Source organism: Coregonus clupeaformis, chromosome 17 (assembly GCF_020615455.1).
Source record: "Coregonus clupeaformis isolate EN_2021a chromosome 17, ASM2061545v1, whole genome shotgun sequence".
Lineage (NCBI taxonomy): Eukaryota > Metazoa > Chordata > Actinopteri > Salmoniformes > Salmonidae > Coregonus > Coregonus clupeaformis.
The window spans coordinates 14,591,591-14,610,620 of record NC_059208.1 but is presented as its reverse complement, the minus strand read 5'-3'; the positions used below and the strand labels follow the sequence as shown (position 1 = coordinate 14,610,620).

The 19,030-nt window shown below is 43.7% G+C and overlaps 1 protein-coding gene across 1 annotated transcript in view; it reads left to right on the top strand.

Annotated features, from left to right (window-relative positions):
• LOC121585310 (vacuolar protein sorting-associated protein 13B-like) overlaps positions 1 to 19,030 on the top strand; it is a 719,687-nt gene that overhangs the window by 421,255 nt on the left and 279,402 nt on the right. The window contains exons 30-31 of the mRNA XM_045226113.1: positions 37 to 397; positions 6,742 to 6,859. Coding sequence (XP_045082048.1) covers positions 37 to 397; positions 6,742 to 6,859 — 479 coding nt within the window. The remainder of the gene's footprint in view (positions 1 to 36; positions 398 to 6,741; positions 6,860 to 19,030) is intronic.

Below are 19,030 nucleotides of genomic sequence, written 5' to 3'. Positions count from 1 at the left end.
TTATTTATACATATTATTATTATGAACTTCCCCCAGGCGGTCACCAGGAACGTCCGCCACAAGCTGACCACGCGGCTGGAACGGTCAGGGCCTCGCGGGGCCCAGCGGCTGACGGAGGGCCAGGCTGACGGGTCCCCCCAGTACCTGAGAGAGATCCTGCTGACCGCCCAGCCCTTTGACCTGGTCCTCTCCTGCCCCCTGCTGGCCACCGTAGTCGGGGTGTTCCACGCCGCGCTGCCACGACGATACCGGGACCGCGGCAAATCTGCCGGCCAGCCGATGAGAAGTCATACGCTGACGTCACGCAGCCTGCCGCTGCTATATATCAACACATCAGTGATCAGGGTGTTTTGTCCCGGGAACCAGGAGAAACAGGACAGACAGGACAAACACACAGGTGAGACTGGAGGGGAGCCACGGACTGACCTCTAAAGGTAATGTTCATGGATTTATTTCCAGCCACATCCTCTGATGTTGAGTGAGCCAGAGGCCCTTGACATTACTAGGTACAGAAGACAGATCAGGGTTCTCTAACCCTGTTCCTGGAGAGATACCCTCCTGGAGGTTTTAACTCCAACCCTTTTCCTGGAGAGATACACTCCTGGAGGTTTTATCTCCAACCCTGTTCCTGGAGAGAAACCCTCCTGGAGGTTTTTACTCCAACCCTGTTCCTGGAGAGATACCCTCCTGTAGGTTTTAACTCCAACCCTGTTCCTGGAGAGATACCCTCCTGTAGGTTTTAACTCCAACCCTGTTCCTGGAGAGATACCCTCCTGTAGGTTTTAACTCTAACCCTGTTCCTGGAGAGATACCATCCTGGAGGTTTTAACTCCAACCCTGTTCCTGGAGAGATACCCTCCTGTAGGTTTTCATTCCAGCCCCAGTTGTAACTAACTTGATTCAGCTTCTCAACCAGCTAGTTATTAGAATCAGGTGCACTAGACTAGGGTTGGAGTGAAAACCTACAGGACGGTAGCCGGGGCCAACCCTAGCCTTTTGGTGGCCCTAAGCAACAATGTGTTGGCCCACCCCCAGCTCGCTGGCAAAACATTTAAGTGGCCTCCTCCTTGACGGCAGAGATAATATTTTTTAGAGTTAATGTCCCACAATTCTACACATTTTGCCATTGGGCGTAAAGAAAATGTTGCAGTTTTAAAGCAAGTTTGCTGCTTGGTCTCATAGGATCTATCTATATACAGTGCCTTGCAAAAGTATTCATCCCCTTGGCGTTTTTCCTATTTTGTTGTATTACAACCTGTAATTTAAATTGATTTTTATTTGGATTTCATATAATTGACATACACAAAATAGTCCAAATTGGTGAAGTGAAATTAAAAAAATAACTTGTTTCAAAAAAATCAATAACGGAAAAGTGGTGCGTGCATATGTATTCACCCCCTTTGCTATGAAGCCCCTAAATAAGATCTGGTGCAACCAATTACCTTCAGAAGTCACATAATTAGTTAAATAAAGTCCACCTGTGTGCAATCCATTTAAATTACAGGTTGTAATGCAACAAAATAGGAAAAATGCCAAGGGGGATGACTACTTTAGCAAGACACTGTAGCTGCATTTCTACATAGCTATATTCACCACATAGCTGTATTCTCTATATAGCTGTATTATCTATATAGCTGTATTATCTATATAGCTGTATTCTCCATATAGCTGTATTCTCTATATAGCTGTGTTCTCTATATAGCTGTATTCTCTATATAGCTGTATTATCTATATAGCTGTATTATCTATATAGCTGTATTATCTATATAGCTGTATTATCTATATAGCTGTATTATCTATATAGCTGTATTATCTATATAGCTGTATTCTCTATATAGCTGTATTCTCTATATAGCTGTATTATCTATATAGCTGTGTTCTCTATATAGCTGTATTCTCTATATAGCTGTATTATCTATATAGCTGTATTATCTATATAGCTGTATTATCTATATAGCTGTATTCTCTATATAGCTGTATTATCTATATAGCTGTATTCACCACATAGTTGTATTCTCTATATAGCTGTATTCACCACATAGTTGTATTCTCTATATAGCTGTATTATCTATATAGCTGTATTATCTATATAGCTGTATTATCTATATAGCTGTATTCTCTATATAGCTGTATTATCTATATAGCTGTATTATCTATATAGCTGTATTCTCTATATAGCTGTATTCTCTATATAGCTGTATTCTCTATATAGCTGTATTATCTATATAGCTGTATTATCTATATAGCTGTATTCTCTATATAGCTGTATTCTCTATATAGCTGTATTATCTATATAGCTGTGTTCTCTATATAGCTGTATTCTCTATATAGCTGTATTATCTATATAGCTGTATTATCTATATAGCTGTATTATCTATATAGCTGTATTCTCTATATAGCTGTATTATCTATATAGCTGTATTCACCACATAGTTGTATTCTCTATATAGCTGTGTTCTCTATATAGCTGTATTCTCTATATAGCTGTATTCTATGTATAGCTGTATTCTCTATATAGCTGTATTCTCTATATAGCTGTGTTCTCCACATAGCTGTATTCTCTATACAGCTGTATTCTCTATATAGCTGTATTCTCTATATAGCTGTGTTCTCTATATAGCTGTATTATCTATATAGCTGTGTTCTCCACATAGCTGTATTCTCCATATAGCTGTGTTCTCTATATAGCTGTATTCTCTATATAGCTGTATTCTCTATATAGCTGTATTCTCTATATAGCTGTATTATCTATATAGCTGTGTTCTCCACATAGCTGTATTCTCCATATAGCTGTATTCACCACATAGTTGTATTCTCTATATAGCTGTATTCACCACATAGTTGTATTCTCTATATAGCTGTATTATCTATATAGCTGTATTATCTATATAGCTGTATTATCTATATAGCTGTATTCTCTATATAGCTGTATTATCTATATAGCTGTATTATCTATATAGCTGTATTCTCTATATAGCTGTATTCTCTATATAGCTGTATTCTCTATATAGCTGTATTATCTATATAGCTGTATTATCTATATAGCTGTATTATCTATATAGCTGTATTCTCTATATAGCTGTATTATCTATATAGCTGTGTTCTCTATATAGCTGTATTCTCTATATAGCTGTATTATCTATATAGCTGTATTATCTATATAGCTGTATTATCTATATAGCTGTATTCTCTATATAGCTGTATTATCTATATAGCTGTATTCACCACATAGTTGTATTCTCTATATAGCTGTGTTCTCTATATAGCTGTATTCTCTATATAGCTGTATTCTATGTATAGCTGTATTCTCTATATAGCTGTATTCTCTATATAGCTGTGTTCTCCACATAGCTGTATTCTCTATACAGCTGTATTCTCTATATAGCTGTATTCTCTATATAGCTGTGTTCTCTATATAGCTGTATTATCTATATAGCTGTGTTCTCCACATAGCTGTATTCTCCATATAGCTGTGTTCTCTATATAGCTGTATTCTCTATATAGCTGTATTCTCTATATAGCTGTATTCTCTATATAGCTGTATTATCTATATAGCTGTGTTCTCCACATAGCTGTATTCTCCATATAGCTGTATTCTCTATATAGCTGTATTATCTATATAGCTGTATTCTCTATATAGCTGTATTATCTATATAGCTGTGTTCTCTATATAGCTGTATTCTCTATATAGCTGTATTCTCTATATAGCTGTATTATCTATATAGCTGTGTTCTCCACATAGCTGTATTCTCCATATAGCTGTGTTCTCTATACAGCTGTATTCTCTATATAGCTGTATTCTCTATATAGCTGTATTCTCTATATAGCTGTATTCTCTATATAGCTGTATTATCTATATAGCTGTGTTCTCTATATAGCTGTATTCTCTATATAGCTGTATTCTCTATATAGCTGTATTATCTATATAGCTGTATTATCTATATAGCTGTATTCTCTATATAGATGTATTCTCTATATAGCTGTGTTCTCTATATAGCTGTATTCTCTATATAGCTATATTCTCTATATAGCTGTATTATCTATATAGCTGTATTATCTATATAGCTGTATTCTCTATATAGCTGTATTATCTATATAGCTGTGTTCTCTATATAGCTCTATTCTCTATATAGCTCTATTCTCTATATAGCTGTATTCTCTATATAGCTGTATTCTCTATATAGCTGTATTCTCTATATAGCTGTATTCTCTATATAGCTTTGTTCTCTATATAGCTGTATTATCTATATAGCTGTGTTCTCCACATAGCTGTATTCTCCATATAGCTGTATTCTCTATATATCTGTATTCTCTATATAGCTGTATTCTCTATATAGCTGTATTATCTATATAGCTGTATTATCTATATAGCTGTGTTCTCTATATAGCTGTATTTTCTATATAGCTGTATTCTCTATATAGCTGTATTATCTATATAGCTGTGTTCTCCACATAGCTGTATTCTCCATATAGCTGTGTTCTCTATATAGCTGTGTTCTCTATATAGCTGTATTCTCTATATAGCTGTATTCTCTATATAGCTGTATTATCTATATAGCTGTATTATCTATATAGCTGTGTTCTCTATATAGCTGTATTCTCTATATAGCTGTATTCTCTATATAGCTGTATTATCTATATAGCTGTATTCTCTATATAGCTGTATTCTCTATATAGATGTATTCTCTATATAGCTGTGTTCTCTATATAGCTGTATTCTCTATATAGCTGTATTCTCTATATAGCTGTATTCTCTATATAGCTGTATTATCTATATAGCTGTATTCTCTATATAGCTGTATTCTCTATATAGCTGTATTATCTATATAGCTGTGTTCTCTATATAGCTCTATTCTCTATATAGCTGTATTCTCTATATAGCTGTATTCTCTATATAGATGTATTCTCTATATAGATGTATTCTCTATATAGCTGTATTCTCTATATAGCTGTATTCTCTATATAGATGTATTCTCTATATACTGTGCATTCGGAAAGTATTCAGACCCCTTGACTTTTTCCATATTTTGTTATGTTACAGCCTTATTTTTTTTCACTCATCAATCTACACACAATACCCCATAATGACAACAACACAGTGACCTCCATCATTCTAAAATGGAAGAAGTTTGGAACCACCAAGAATCTTCCTATAGCTGGCCGCCCGGGGGATAAGGGCCTTGGGGGGATAAGGGCCTTGGTCAGAAAGGTGACCAAGAGCCCGATGGTCACTGACAGAGCTCCAGAGTTCCTCTGTGGAGATGGGAGAACCTTCCAGAAGGACAACCATCTCTGCAGCACTCAACCAATCAGGCCTTTATGGTAGAGTGGCCAGACAGAAGCCACTCCTCAGTAAAAGGCACATGACAGCCCGCTTGGAGTTTGCCAAAGGGCACCTAAAGACTCTCAGACCATGAGAAACAAGATTTTCTGGTCTGATGAAACCAAGATTGAACTCTTTGGCCTGAATGCCAAGCGTCACGTCTGGACGAAAAATGGCACCATCCCTACAGTGAATCATGGAGGTGGCAGCATCATGCTGTGGGGATGTTTTTCAGCGGCAGGGACTGGGAGACTAGTCAGGATCGAGGGAAAGATGAACGGAGCAAAGTACAGAGAGATCCTTGATGAAAACCTGCTCCAGAGCACTCAGGACCTCAGACTGGGGGCGAAGGTTCACCTTCCAACCGGACAATGACCCTAAGCACACAGCCAAGGCAACGCAGGAGTGGCTTCTGTCTAAGAATGGGAGAAACACCCCAAATACATTATGACGCTACAAGCTTGGCACACCTGTATTTGGGGAGTTACTCCCATTCTTCTCTGCAGATCCTCTCAAGCTCTGTCAGGGTGGTTGGGGAGCGTCGCTGCACAGCTATTTTCAGGTATCTCCAGAAATGTTTGATCGGGTTCAAGTACGAGCCACTCAAGGACATTAATCAAGAAGGCTCGAGGCTGTAATCGCTGCCAAAGGTGCTTCAACAAAGTACTGAGTAAAGGGTCTGAATACTTATGTAAATGTGATATTTCTGTTCTTTATTTTTGCTTTGTCATTAAGGGGTATTGTGTGTAGATTGATGAGGGGGGAAAAACAATTTAATCAATTTTAGAACAAGGCTGTAAAGTGACAAAATGTTGAAAAAGTCAAGGGGTCTGAATACTTTCTGAATGCACTGTATATACTGTAATGTATTTATATTGTCTCTCTAATAAATCTACCTGGGTTGTTATCTCTTGATTTCCTGGGTAGATTATTTTGATTATGTGTGTATTTGTCTTGTATTTGTGAGACATTCTACTGTTGGAGCTAGTAACATAAACACTGCACCTGTCATAACACCTGCAAATCTGTTTGATTGAGATTTGATTTGTTCCAATGGATAAGTATTGTTGTCCCAGTCTCTCTGTGGTCTCTGTTCTGTCTAGCAGGGTTTCCTAAACTCTGTCCTGGGGACCCCTCGTTCCTGGGCCCCCCTGGGTACACGTTTTGGTTTTTTCACTAGCACTACACAGCTGATTGGAATGATCAACTAATCATGAAGCTTTGATTATTTGAATCAGGTGTGTAATGCTAGGGCAAAAACCAAAATGTGCACCCAGAGGGGCCCAGGACCGAGTTTAGGAAACGCTGGTCTAATGCATATGGTCTGTCTGTCTGTCTGTCTGTGTCTCTGTCTGTCTGTCTGTCTGTCTGTCTCTGTCTGTCTCTGTCTGATACCTATCATGTGTTGTGTCTCTCAGAGCCCCACCTGAGGAGAGAGAGAGAGGACACTCTGGTGCTGAAGATAGGATCTGTCAGCATGGCCCCTCAGGCAGATAACCCTCTGACCAGAACCGTGCTGCGCAAAGACATCTACCAGTGAGTCTATTTTACTAATGTATGCACTCACTAACTGTAAGTCGCTCTGGATAAGAGCGTCTGCTAAATGACGTAAATGTAATGTAAATGTACAGTCCTCCTCCCTCTCTCCTCTCCTCCCTCTCTCCTCTCCTCCCTCTCTCATCTCCTCCCTCTCTCCACTCCTCTTCAGCTTTTACTCTCCTCCTCTCCATCTCTGACCAGAACCGTGCTGCACAAAGACATCTACCAGTGATTCTATTCTCCTCCTCTCTGTTCTCCTCATCTGACATATCCAATATACACCACACACAGCCAGCTGTCACTCAAAATGAGTCTGTCTCATACGTCAAGTCACGCTCCGTAAAGCCACCGTGAGACGAGACCAGGGAGCACCTCTTTCTTCTGCTGAGGAGGGGTCAGAGTCAGACGGGAGAGGGTCGGGGGAGGGAGGGGCTGTTCCCCGGGAATCGGGGCGCGGTGAGAGCGCCACAGTGTGGTCTGTCAGGTTTCCGTGGCAACGATGACGGAACGTTCTTCTGAGTGACACATTGTAGGTCCCTCTGTAACACTAGACTGTTAATACAACAGGCCCCAGATCAGCCCAAGTACTCAGATGAGTCCCAAATGGCACCCTATTCCCTACAAAGTGCACTACTTTTGACCAGAGCCCCATAGGGTTCACAGTGAACAGGGAATAGGGTGCCATTTGGGACATATCCCTAACCCACTGCACTGCCATGTGGGGGAAAGCTGTGAATGAAGGGGAAGCTGAGGGAAATATTCTGCACAAAACACATTTTCTGACAAAACAGTTCTGTGGTGATCTGGCTTGTGTCATGGCTGTGTGGAAACCGCATCAATGGGCCATTGGCAGAGGGAGGGAGGGATGGAGGGAGGAGAGGAATGGAGAGAGAGAGGGAGAGCTGGGGGGGGGGCTGCCTGGCACACACATGTAATGAAGGAGATAAAAGAGAATTGTAGGGTAATGTGAAGCTTTGTACAGCTGCTAGTGAGAGCTGAGCTGACAGAGGAGAGAGGAAGAGGAGAGAGCTGAGCTGACAGAGGAGAGAGGAAGAGGAGAGAGCTGAAGAGAGCTATTGTTGCCTTCAGTTAGAATCAGCCTCATATAGACTCTGACCACTCCAGACCTCTATTGTTGCCTTCAGTTAGAATCAGCCTCATATAGACTCTGACCACTCCAGACCTCTATTGTTGCCTTCAGTTAGAATCAGCCTCATATAGACTCTGACCACTCCAGACCTCTATTGTTGCCTTCAGTTAGTATCAGCCTCATATAGACTCTGACCACTCCAGACCTCTATTGTTGCCTTCAGTTAGTATCAGCCTCATATAGACTCTGACCACTCCAGACCTCTATTGTTGCCTTCAGTTAGTATCAGCCTCATATAGACTCTGACCACTCCAGACCTCTATTGTTGCCTTCAGTTAGTATCAGCCTCATATAGACTCTGACCACTCCAGACCTCTATTGTTGCCTTCAGTTAGTATCAGCCTCATATAGACTCTGACCACTCCAGACCTCTATTGTTGCCTTCAGTTAGTATCAGCCTCATATAGACTCTGACCACTCCAGACCTCTATTGTTGCCTTCAGTTAGTATTAGCCTCAGATACACTCAGAGTGAAGGAGATTGCTGGGAACAGGAGGGGAATCAAGGTTTGTCTAAACCACTTGTCAAACTCATTCTATGGAGGGCCGAGTGTCTGCGGGTTTTCACTACTCCCTTGTACTTGATTGATGAATTAAGGTCACTAATTAGTAAGGCACTCCCCTCACCTGGTTGTCTAGGTCTTAGTAAGGAACTCCCCTCACCTGGTTGTCTAGGTCTTAGTAAGGAACTCCCCTCACCTGGTTGTCTAGGTCTTAGTAAGGAACTCCCCTCACCTGGTTGTCTAGGTCTTAGTAAGGAACTCCCCTCACCTGGTTGTCTAGGTCTTAGTAAGGAACTCCCCTCACCTGGTTGTCTAGGTATTAGTAAGGAACTCCCCTCACCTGGTTGTCTAGGTCTTAATTGAAAAGAAAAAAGAAAAACCAGCAGACACTAGGCCCTCCATGGAATGAGTTTGACCCCCCTGGTCTAAGGGGAGTGGGGCTCTGTGCTGGTCTACGGGGAGTGGGGCTCTGTGCTGGTCTACGGGAGTGGGGGTCTGTGCTGGTCTAAGGCGAGTGGGGGTCTGTGCTGGTCTAACAGGAGTGGGGGTATGTACTGTTCTCTATATGAAGTCAATCTCAGCCCACAGTGGCCAGTCATGTTCTCTATATGAAGTCAATCTCAGCCCACAGTGGCCAGTAATGTTATCTATATGAAGTCAATCTCAGCCCACAGTGGCCAGTCATGTTCTCTATATGAAGTAATGGTCCTGTATGGCAGCAGGGTAGATAATGTTCCATGGTGGTCTGTGGTGATGGGGCCCACATCTCCCTGGAAACAGAGGCTGGCTCCAGCCAGCTCCACCCAGGACCCAGCCAGGACCCAGCCAGTGCCCACCCAGGACCCAGCCAGTACCCACCCAGGACCCAGCCAGTACCCACCCAGGACCCAGCCAGTGCCCACCCAGGACCCAGCCAGTGCCCACCCAGGACCCAGCCAGGACCCACCCAGGACCCAGCCAGTGCCCACCCAGGACCCAGCCAGGACCCACCCAGGACCCAGCCAGGACCCACCCAGGACCCAGCCAGGACCCACCCAGGACCCAGCCAGGTGCCTAGCACACAGAAGCCCAGAATCACTCCCTCTGTCTCCAACCCAGCCATTATCCTCAGTGCTTCCCTTCCTAACAAGAGAACCAAGTTACTTTACATTCAGCACTGTGATTCAGGTAGTCGTAACCATATAAATAGAATATGTAAAAAGTTATTGGAACCTCTAACCCTGGGCAATTTGACTGCCACCAATTATATTGACTTGAATATGGAGGCCCATTCTACATATCCTATGTCTATGGCTGTAACTGTATATTCAGCTAGTGGTACAGAGAGTTCTTAGAGAATCTGTTATACTAATATACAGTAACTAGCATGTATTTCATGTTGTAAGAATCTGTAATAATAATAATGTTATATTACATCCTGTATTGAATCCATCCTGAGGCCGATGTTGGGCATGTCTGAGATAATCGCTGGTAGCCATTTACAGCGCTCTGTTTACTCCTCCTCTAATCACTTCCTAACTCATAATGGAATGACTGATTTAAGCAGTGTCTAAAGTGTCCAGATGAAATAATAGCTTCAGGATGACTCCACTGTACAGGAAGCTGGGGGACGGGGTTATACCACCCTCAGAACTGGAGACTACGTTCCAAATGGCACTGCTTTTGACCAGGGTCCATAGGGCTCCATTTGGGAGGCCTTCTAAGATTTCAACTTCCAACCTAAACCTCAAATAGTGAACACTTATAAACATCCTGACTGAGTGGATCTAGGTTTCATTCTGCTAATGTGATGTGTTTCTCTGTTTCTAACTCTCCTTTTGATCTTCCCCTTCAACCGGACCAGTCCTAGAAACACATTTCTGGTTCATAGAGAATAGATCAACTCAGAGGGAAAATAAACCTGTAGGAATCTAAAGCTGAGAGGAGTTCAATGATTCAGTTGGAAACACTTAACACTTTCTTTCATTTGATCATATAACGGTGGAATATCAGTTCCTAACGGAGTGGGTCCCTGGTGGCTCTCTCTCAGAGCAGGAGTTATGACACCACACTCAGCCCTCCCTTTCCCTTTCCCTCACCTCTCTGCCTCTCTCCCTCTCCCTCCTCCCGCCCCGTCCCCCACTACAAGGCCGCTGTCAATTTACACAGCTGAAATCATTTTCCTGTCCCTACATGGGCATGTCCAGCCTGCCTTCAGCCAAGGTGTCTTTCTGGTGGGTGGTGGGGGGGGGGGGCTGGAGAGAGAGAGAGAGTTAATGGGCCCCACTTGTTGGTCTGGCCTGAGAAATGAAACGCACAGCCCTTTGAGCTCACTGACTGACTGGCTGGGTGGCTGGCTGGGTGACTGACTGACTGGGTGACTTTTAAAGACACTAAAAAGTTAGTAACTTCGTCTGGTTCTGAAACACTTTGAAGTTACCAGATGACTCTTAAGAGTTCCAGAATGTGTGCACCCTTGCGTGTGTGTGTGTGTGTGTATGTGTGTACCCCACTGTGTCCCAGGTGATACACACACACAGTTACATAATCATTATTTTGAATGAATCCTGGTAGCATCCAGTCACCCAGGAAGCATCAACATGTTTTTATTTTGTGTCTCCCTGGCAACCCACGCGTTGTTGATGTTTCTGTAACTGTTGCTGTGTCATGGGTTAGGGTTAAATGGTGAGAGAAGTAAACACGAGAGAGAGAGAGAGAGAGAGAGAGAGAGAGAGAGAGAGAGAGAGAGAGAGAGAGAGAGAAGGGGGAGAGAGAGAGAGAGAGAGAGAGAGAGAGAGAGAGAGAGAGAGAGAGAGAGAGAGAGAGAGAGAGAGAGAGAGAGAGAGAGAGAGAGAGAGAGAGGGGAGAGAGAGAGAGGGAGAGAGAGAGAGAGAGAGAGAGAGAGAGAGAGAGAGAGAGAGAGAGAGAGAGAGAGAGAGAGAGAGAGAGAGAGAGAGAGAGAGAGAGAGAGAACTTTGAGTTGAGTGTTGTTAAACTGGGCCCAGATAGTTGTGGCCACCGGGCCTAACCCAGCTTCCAGCCCAGCTATCCCTCATTGTGGATGGTGTTGGTTTGGACGGGGATCTCCCACTCCAGATAAAAACACTCTTCAAACCAAACCTTCCCCTGTCTGCGTGCTAATATCCTGGCATTCCGCAGTATTGAAGCTGTAATATGCAGTGTATTTACCCAGTAGCAGGCTGGATATGGGGAGAGACTAGGAGACCAGCACTGGAATTGTTCCTTTCAGCTGTTAACCACTCTCACCTGGTCTAACGACCCCAGAGAGGACAGGACTGTCATACAGATCTCTTTTTGAAATCCAGTAATTGATATTGTTATTAAAGATCTATGTAAGTTCTTCTAAACATGGCTACTGTAACATCATTATTTAATCAGTCAATAGTTTATGAGCGTAGCTTTATGAGCGTATGTTTATCCTCTAGTGTTTGAGGTAGTTGAGGAGAGTAGGTGTGGGAGAATGGTGTTGATATATCCCTCCACCACACCAGCCCTGTTCTAAGGCCCAGTCCAGTCAGACCATCAGTAACACCTCTAGATATTTACCTCTGCTGCTCTCTGGGACCCACAGCACCCCACAGCCCTCTTTGTCTGTAGGCCGCAGGAGGAGTTTTCTACAAGCTTGTCTCAGTGTCAAGTCAGTATTCCAGTACAAGACTTCTGGAATGTATTGGTCTTTCTCTTGTACTGTTCTCTATTCTTTCTTTCTTTCTTTCTTTCTTTCTTTCTTTCTTTCTTTCTTTCTTTCTTTCTTTCTTTCTTTCTTTCTTTCTTTCTTTCTTTCTTTCTTTCTTTCTTTCTTTCTTTCTTTCTTTCTTTCTCGTCTTCTTTCTACTCCTCCTCATAAAACAGAGAAACTCATGTTTCAGCTCACTTGCCTCATTACTCACTCTATTCCTGTACCAAGTTCCCCAGTTCCCCTCTGTTTACATGACTGAGAAGAACTGAGGTTTGTGTGTCTGTCTGCCTGTCTGTATGTATGTCTGTCTGTCTATCTCTGTGTGTGTCTGTCTGTCTGTCTGTCTGTCTGTCTGTCTGTCTGTCTGTCTGTCTGTCTGTCTGTGTGTGTGTGTGTGTGTGTGTTTACATGACTGAGAAGAACTGAGGTTTGTGTGTGTGTGTGTTTACATTAATGAGAAGAACTGAGGTGTGTGTGTGTGTTTACATTAATGAGAAGAACTGAGGTGTGTGTGTGTGTTTACATTAATGAGAAGAACTGAGGTGTGTGTGTGTGTGTGTGTGAAGAACTGAGGTTTAGCTCCGCTGCTACATTTGGATCTCAGAGGAGAGAGGCTGGTCAGGCCACACACGGTGTGACACACCCTGTCAGAACGCTGTGTTACAGAGGGTTAACCAGATAGACCATGGACTGGTCCTCTAGTACTCCAGTTTAAACATAGAGTAGAGTCAACAACTCCCTTTTTACATGTATGTAGTAATCTTCTGGAAAGTTGCCTTATTAAAACAGAATGCTGTTTTGCCAGCTAGAAAACATCTTCATAAATCTCTTTAATTCCCGTTTGATCCCATATTTCAGATCAATGTGCTTAGTGATCAACACTGTCAGCTCTCCCTTAAACAGAGTTATAAACAAACACACAGACACACAAACAAACAAACACTTGTTTCAAGAGTGCTTTGCTTCTTCCCACAAAAACAATGACTCTCTTGAGCATTTCACTTAAACAGCTCTGATTGGGTATGTCATGTGATACACTGTAATGGTCAGTAGCTAAGGTAAATAGCATCTCAGTCATTGTTTAGAAACGTAACTCAGTAGGACATTCCTGAGGAGAGAGAAACAAGCTCTCTGTATGTATGGAGGAAACAGGCCCCATATCCCTCTCTCTGTATGTATGGAGGAAACAGGCCACATATCCCTCTCTCTGTATGGATGGAGGAAACAGGCCCCATATCCCTCTCTCTGTATGGATGGAGGAAACAGGCCCCATATCCCACTCTCTGTATGGATGGAGGAAACAGGCCCCATATCCCTCTCTCTGTATGGATGGAGGAAACAGGCCCCATATCCCTCTCTCTGTATGGATGGAGGAAACAGGCCACATATCCCTCTCTCTGTATGGATGGAGGAAACAGGCCCCATATCCCACTCTCTGTATGGATGGAGGAAACAGGCCCCATATCCCACTCTCTGTATGGATGGAGGAAACAGGCCACATATCCCTCTCTCTGTATGGATGGAGGAAACAGGTCCCATATCCCTCTCTCTGTACGGATGGAGGAAACAGGTCCCATATCCCTCTCTCTGTATGGATGGAGGAAACAGGCCACATATCCCTCTCTCTGTATGGATGGAGGAAACAGGAGGGGAGGGTAGAGGGAGGAGGGGAGAGTAGAGGGACGAGGGGAGAGTAGAGGGACGAGGGGAGAGTAGAGGAGGGTCCAGCCAGAGTAAACAGAGGGTTTGTCAGTCAGTAAATGAAACACCTGGCTCTGATTCCCCAGCAGAGATAAATCACATCTCTGTGACACTCACGATTAATGCACCACAAAATTGTTTTAAAAATGGGACTGCTCTTAGTGGAGTAAATCAAACATTCGTTTTTATTAAAAGTTCTTTTCTGAATTTATGGTTTGAATCAGAGGGGTTTGTGTCTCAGATCCAACAGACAATATTTGAAGTAATCTTGAATACGCTTCTGGTGTTCAGAACGTTTGTCATAATGTGAAGAGAAGTCGGAACAAAACCCCAGAGAACTGATACAGCTTTGAACAAAACCCCAGAGAACTGATACAGCTTTGAACAAAACCCCAGAGAACTGATACAGCTTTGAACAAAACCCCAGAGAACTGATACAGCTTCGAACAAAACCCCAGAGAACTGATACAGCTTTGAACAAAACCCCAGAGAACTGATACAGCTTTGAACAAAACCCCAGAGAACTGATACAGCTTTGAACAAAACCCCAGAGAACTGATACAGCTTTGAACAAAACCCCAGAGAACTGATACAGCTTTGAACAAAACCCCATAGAACTGATACAGCTTTGAACAAAAGCTCAGAGAACTGATACAGCTTTGATGTGGTGGTTTAACACCCCAGAGAACTGATACAGCTTTGATGTGGCGGTTTAACACCCCAGAGAACTGATACAGCTTTGATGTGGCGGTTTAACACCCCAGAGAACTGATACAGCTTTGATGTGGCGGTTTAACACCCCAGAGAACTGATACAGCTTTGATGTGGCGGTTTAACACCCCAGAGAACTGATACAGCTTTGATGTGGAGGTTTCACACCCCAGAGAACTGATACAGCTTTGATGTGGCGGTTTAACACCCCAGAGAACTGATACAGCTTTGATGTGGCGGTTTAACACCCCAGAGAACTGATACAGCTTTGATGTGGCGGTGTAACACCCCAGAGAACTGATACAGCTTTGATGTGGCGGTTTAACACCCCGGAGAACTGATACAGCTTTGATGTGGAGGTTTCACACCCCAGAGAACTGATACAGCTTTGATGTGGCGGTTTAACACCCCGGAGAACTGATACAGCTTTGATGTGGAGGTTTCACACCACAGAGAACTGATACAGCTTTGATGTGGAGGTTTCACACCACAGAGAACTGATACAGCTTTGATGTGGAGGTTTAACACCCCGGAGAACTGATACAGCTTTGATGTGGAGGTTTCACACCCCAGAGAACTGATACAGCTTTGATGTGGAGGTTTAACACCCCAGAGAACTGATACAGCTTTGATGTGGCGGTTTAACACCCCAGAGAACTGATACAGCTTTGATGTGGAGGTTTAACACCCCGGAGAACTGATACAGCTTTGATGTGGCGGTTTAACACCCCAGAGAACTGATACAGCTTTGATGTGGCGGTTTAACACCCCAGAGAACTGATACAGCTTTGATGTGGTGGTTTAACACCCCAGAGAACTGATACAGCTTTGATGAGGAGGTTTCACACCCCAGAGAACTGATACAGCTTTGATGTGGCGGTTTAACACCCCAGAGAACTGATACAGCTTTGATGTGGCGGTTTAACACCCCCAGAGAACTGATACAGCTTTGATGTGGCGGTTTAACACCCCAGAGAACTGATACAGCTTTGATGTGGCGGTTTAACACCCCGGAGAACTGATACAGCTTTGATGTGGAGGTTTCACACCCCAGAGAACTGATACAGCTTTGATGTGGCGGTTTAACACCCCAGAGAACTGATACAGCTTTGATGTGGCGGTTTAACACCCCAGAGAACTGATACAGCTTTGATGTGGAGGTTTAACACCCCAGAGAACTGATACAGCTTTGATGTGGAGGTTTAACACCCCAGAGAACTGATACAGCTTTGATGTGGCGGTTTAACACCCCAGAGAACTGATACAGCTTTGATGTGGCGGTTTAACACCCCAGAGAACTGATACAGCTTTGATGTGGAGGTTTCACACCCCAGAGAACTGATACAGCTTTGATGTGGCGGTTTAACACCCCAGAGAACTGATACAGCTTTGATGTGGCGGTTTAACACCCCAGAGAACTGATACAGCTTTGATGTAGAGGTTTCACACCCCAGAGAACTGATACAGCTTTGATGTGGCGGTTTAACACCCCAGAGAACTGATACAGCTTTGATGTGGAGGTTTCACACCCCAGAGAACTGATACAGCTTTGATGTGGAGGTTTCACACCCCAGAGAACTGATACAGCTTTGATGTGGCGGTTTAACAACCCAGAAAACTGATACAGCTTTGATGTGGAGATTTCACACCCCAGAGAACTGATACAGCTTTGATGTGGCGGTTTAACACCCCATAGAACTGATACAGCTTTGAACAAAACCCCAAAGAACTGATACAGCTTTGAACAAAAGCTCAGAGAACTGATACAGCTTTGATGTGGTGGTTTAACACCCCAGAGAACTGATACAGCTTTGATGTGGCGGTTTAACACCCCAGAGAACTGATACAGCTTTGATGTGGGTTTAACACCCCAGAGAACTGATACAGCTTTGATGTGGCGGTTTAACACCCCAGAGAACTGATACAGCTTTGATGTGGCGGTTTAACACCCCAGAGAACTGATACAGCTTTGATGTGGCGGTTTAACACCCCAGAGAACTGATACAGCTTTGATGTGGCGGTTTAACACCCCAGAGAACTGATACAGCTTTGATGTGGAGGTTTAACACCCCGGAGAACTGATACAGCTTTGATGTGGCGGTTTAACACCCCAGAGAACTGATACAGCTTTGATGTGGCGGTTTAACACCCCAGAGAACTGATACAGCTTTGATGTGGTGGTTTAACACCCCAGAGAACTGATACAGCTTTGATGAGGAGGTTTCACACCCCAGAGAACTGATACAGCTTTGATGTGGCGGTTTAACACCCCAGAGAACTGATACAGCTTTGATGTGGCGGTTTAACACCCCCAGAGAACTGATACAGCTTTGATGTGGCGGTTTAACACCCCAGAGAACTGATACAGCTTTGATGTGGCGGTTTAACACCCCGGAGAACTGATACAGCTTTGATGTGGAGGTTTCACACCCCAGAGAACTGATACAGCTTTGATGTGGCGGTTTAACACCCCAGAGAACTGATACAGCTTTGATGTGGCGGTTTAACACCCCAGAGAACTGATACAGCTTTGATGTGGAGGTTTAACACCCCAGAGAACTGATACAGCTTTGATGTGGAGGTTTAACACCCCAGAGAACTGATACAGCTTTGATGTGGCGGTTTAACACCCCAGAGAACTGATACAGCTTTGATGTGGAGGTTTAACACCCCAGAGAACTGATACAGCTTTGATGTGGAGGTTTCACACCCCAGAGAACTGATACAGCTTTGATGTGGAGGTTTAACACCCCAGAGAACTGATACAGCTTTGATGTGGAGGTTTCACACCCCAGAGAACTGATACAGCTTTGATGTGGTGGTTTAACACCCCAGAGAACTGATACAGCTTTGATGTGGCGGTTTAACACCCCAGATAACTGATACAGCTTTGATGTGGCGGTTTAACACCCCAGAGAACTGATACAGCTTTGATGTGGTGGTTTAACACCCCAGAGAACTGATACAGCTTTGATGTGGCGGTTTAACACCCCAGAGAACTGATACAGCTTTGATGTGGTGGTTTAACACCCCAAAGAACTGATACAGCTTTGATGTGGCGGTTTAACACCCCAGATAACTGATACAGCTTTGATGTGGTGGTTTAACACCCCAGAGAACTGATACAGCTTTGATGTGGTGGTTTAACACCCCAGAGAACTGATACAGCTTTGATGTGGCGGTTTAACACCCCAGAGAACTGATACAGCTTTGATGTGGCGGTTTAACACCCCAGAGAACTGATACAGCTTTGATGTGGAGATTTCACACCCCAGAGAACTGATACAGCTTTGATGTGGCGGTTTAACACCCCAGAGAACTGATACAGCTTTGATGTAGAGGTTTCACACCCCAGAGAACTGATACAGCTTTGATGTGGCGGTTTAACACCCCAGAGAACTGATACAGCTTTGATGTGGAGGTTTCACACCCCAGAGAACTGATACAGCTTTGATGTGGAGGTTTCACACCCCAGAGAACTGATACAGCTTTGATGTGGCGGTTTAACAACCCAGAAAACTGATACAGCTTTGATGTGGAGGTTTAACACCTCAGAGAACTGATACAGCTTTGATGTGGAGATTTCACACCCCAGAGAACTGATACAGCTTTGATGTGGCGGTTTAACACCCCATAGAACTGATACAGCTTTGAACAAAACCCCAAAGAACTGATACAGCTTTGAACAAAAGCTCAGAGAACTGATACAGCTTTGATGTGGTGGTTTAACACCCCAGAGAACTGATACAGCTTTGATGTGGCGGTTTAACACCCCAGAGAACTGATACAGCTTTGATGTGGCGGTTTAACACCCCAGAGAACTGATACAGCTTTGATGTGGCGGTTTAACACCCCAGAGAACTGATACAGCTTTGATGTGGCGGTTTAACACCCCAGAGAACTGATACAGCTTTGATGTGGCGGTTTAACACCCCAGAGAACTGATACAGCTTTGATGTGGCGGTTTAACACCCCAGATAACTGATACAGCTTTGATGTGGCGGTTTAACACCCCAGAGAACTGATACAGCTTTGATGTGGAGGTTTCACACCCCAGAGAACTGATACAGCTTTGATGTGGCGGTTTAACACCCCAGAGAACTGATACAGCTTTGATGTGGCGGTTTAACACCCCAGAGAACTGATACAGCTTTGATGTGGCGGTTTAACACCCCAGAGAACTGATACAGCTTTGATGTGGCGGTTTAACACCCCAGAGAACTGATACAGCTTTGATGTGGAGGTTTCACACCCCAGAGAACTGATACAGCTTTGATGTGGCGGTTTAACACCCCGGAGAACTGATACAGCTTTGATGTGGAGGTTTCACACCACAGATAACTGATACAGCTTTGATGTGGAGGTTTCACACCCCAGAGAACTGATACAGCTTTGATGTGGAGGTTTCACACCCCAGAGAACTGA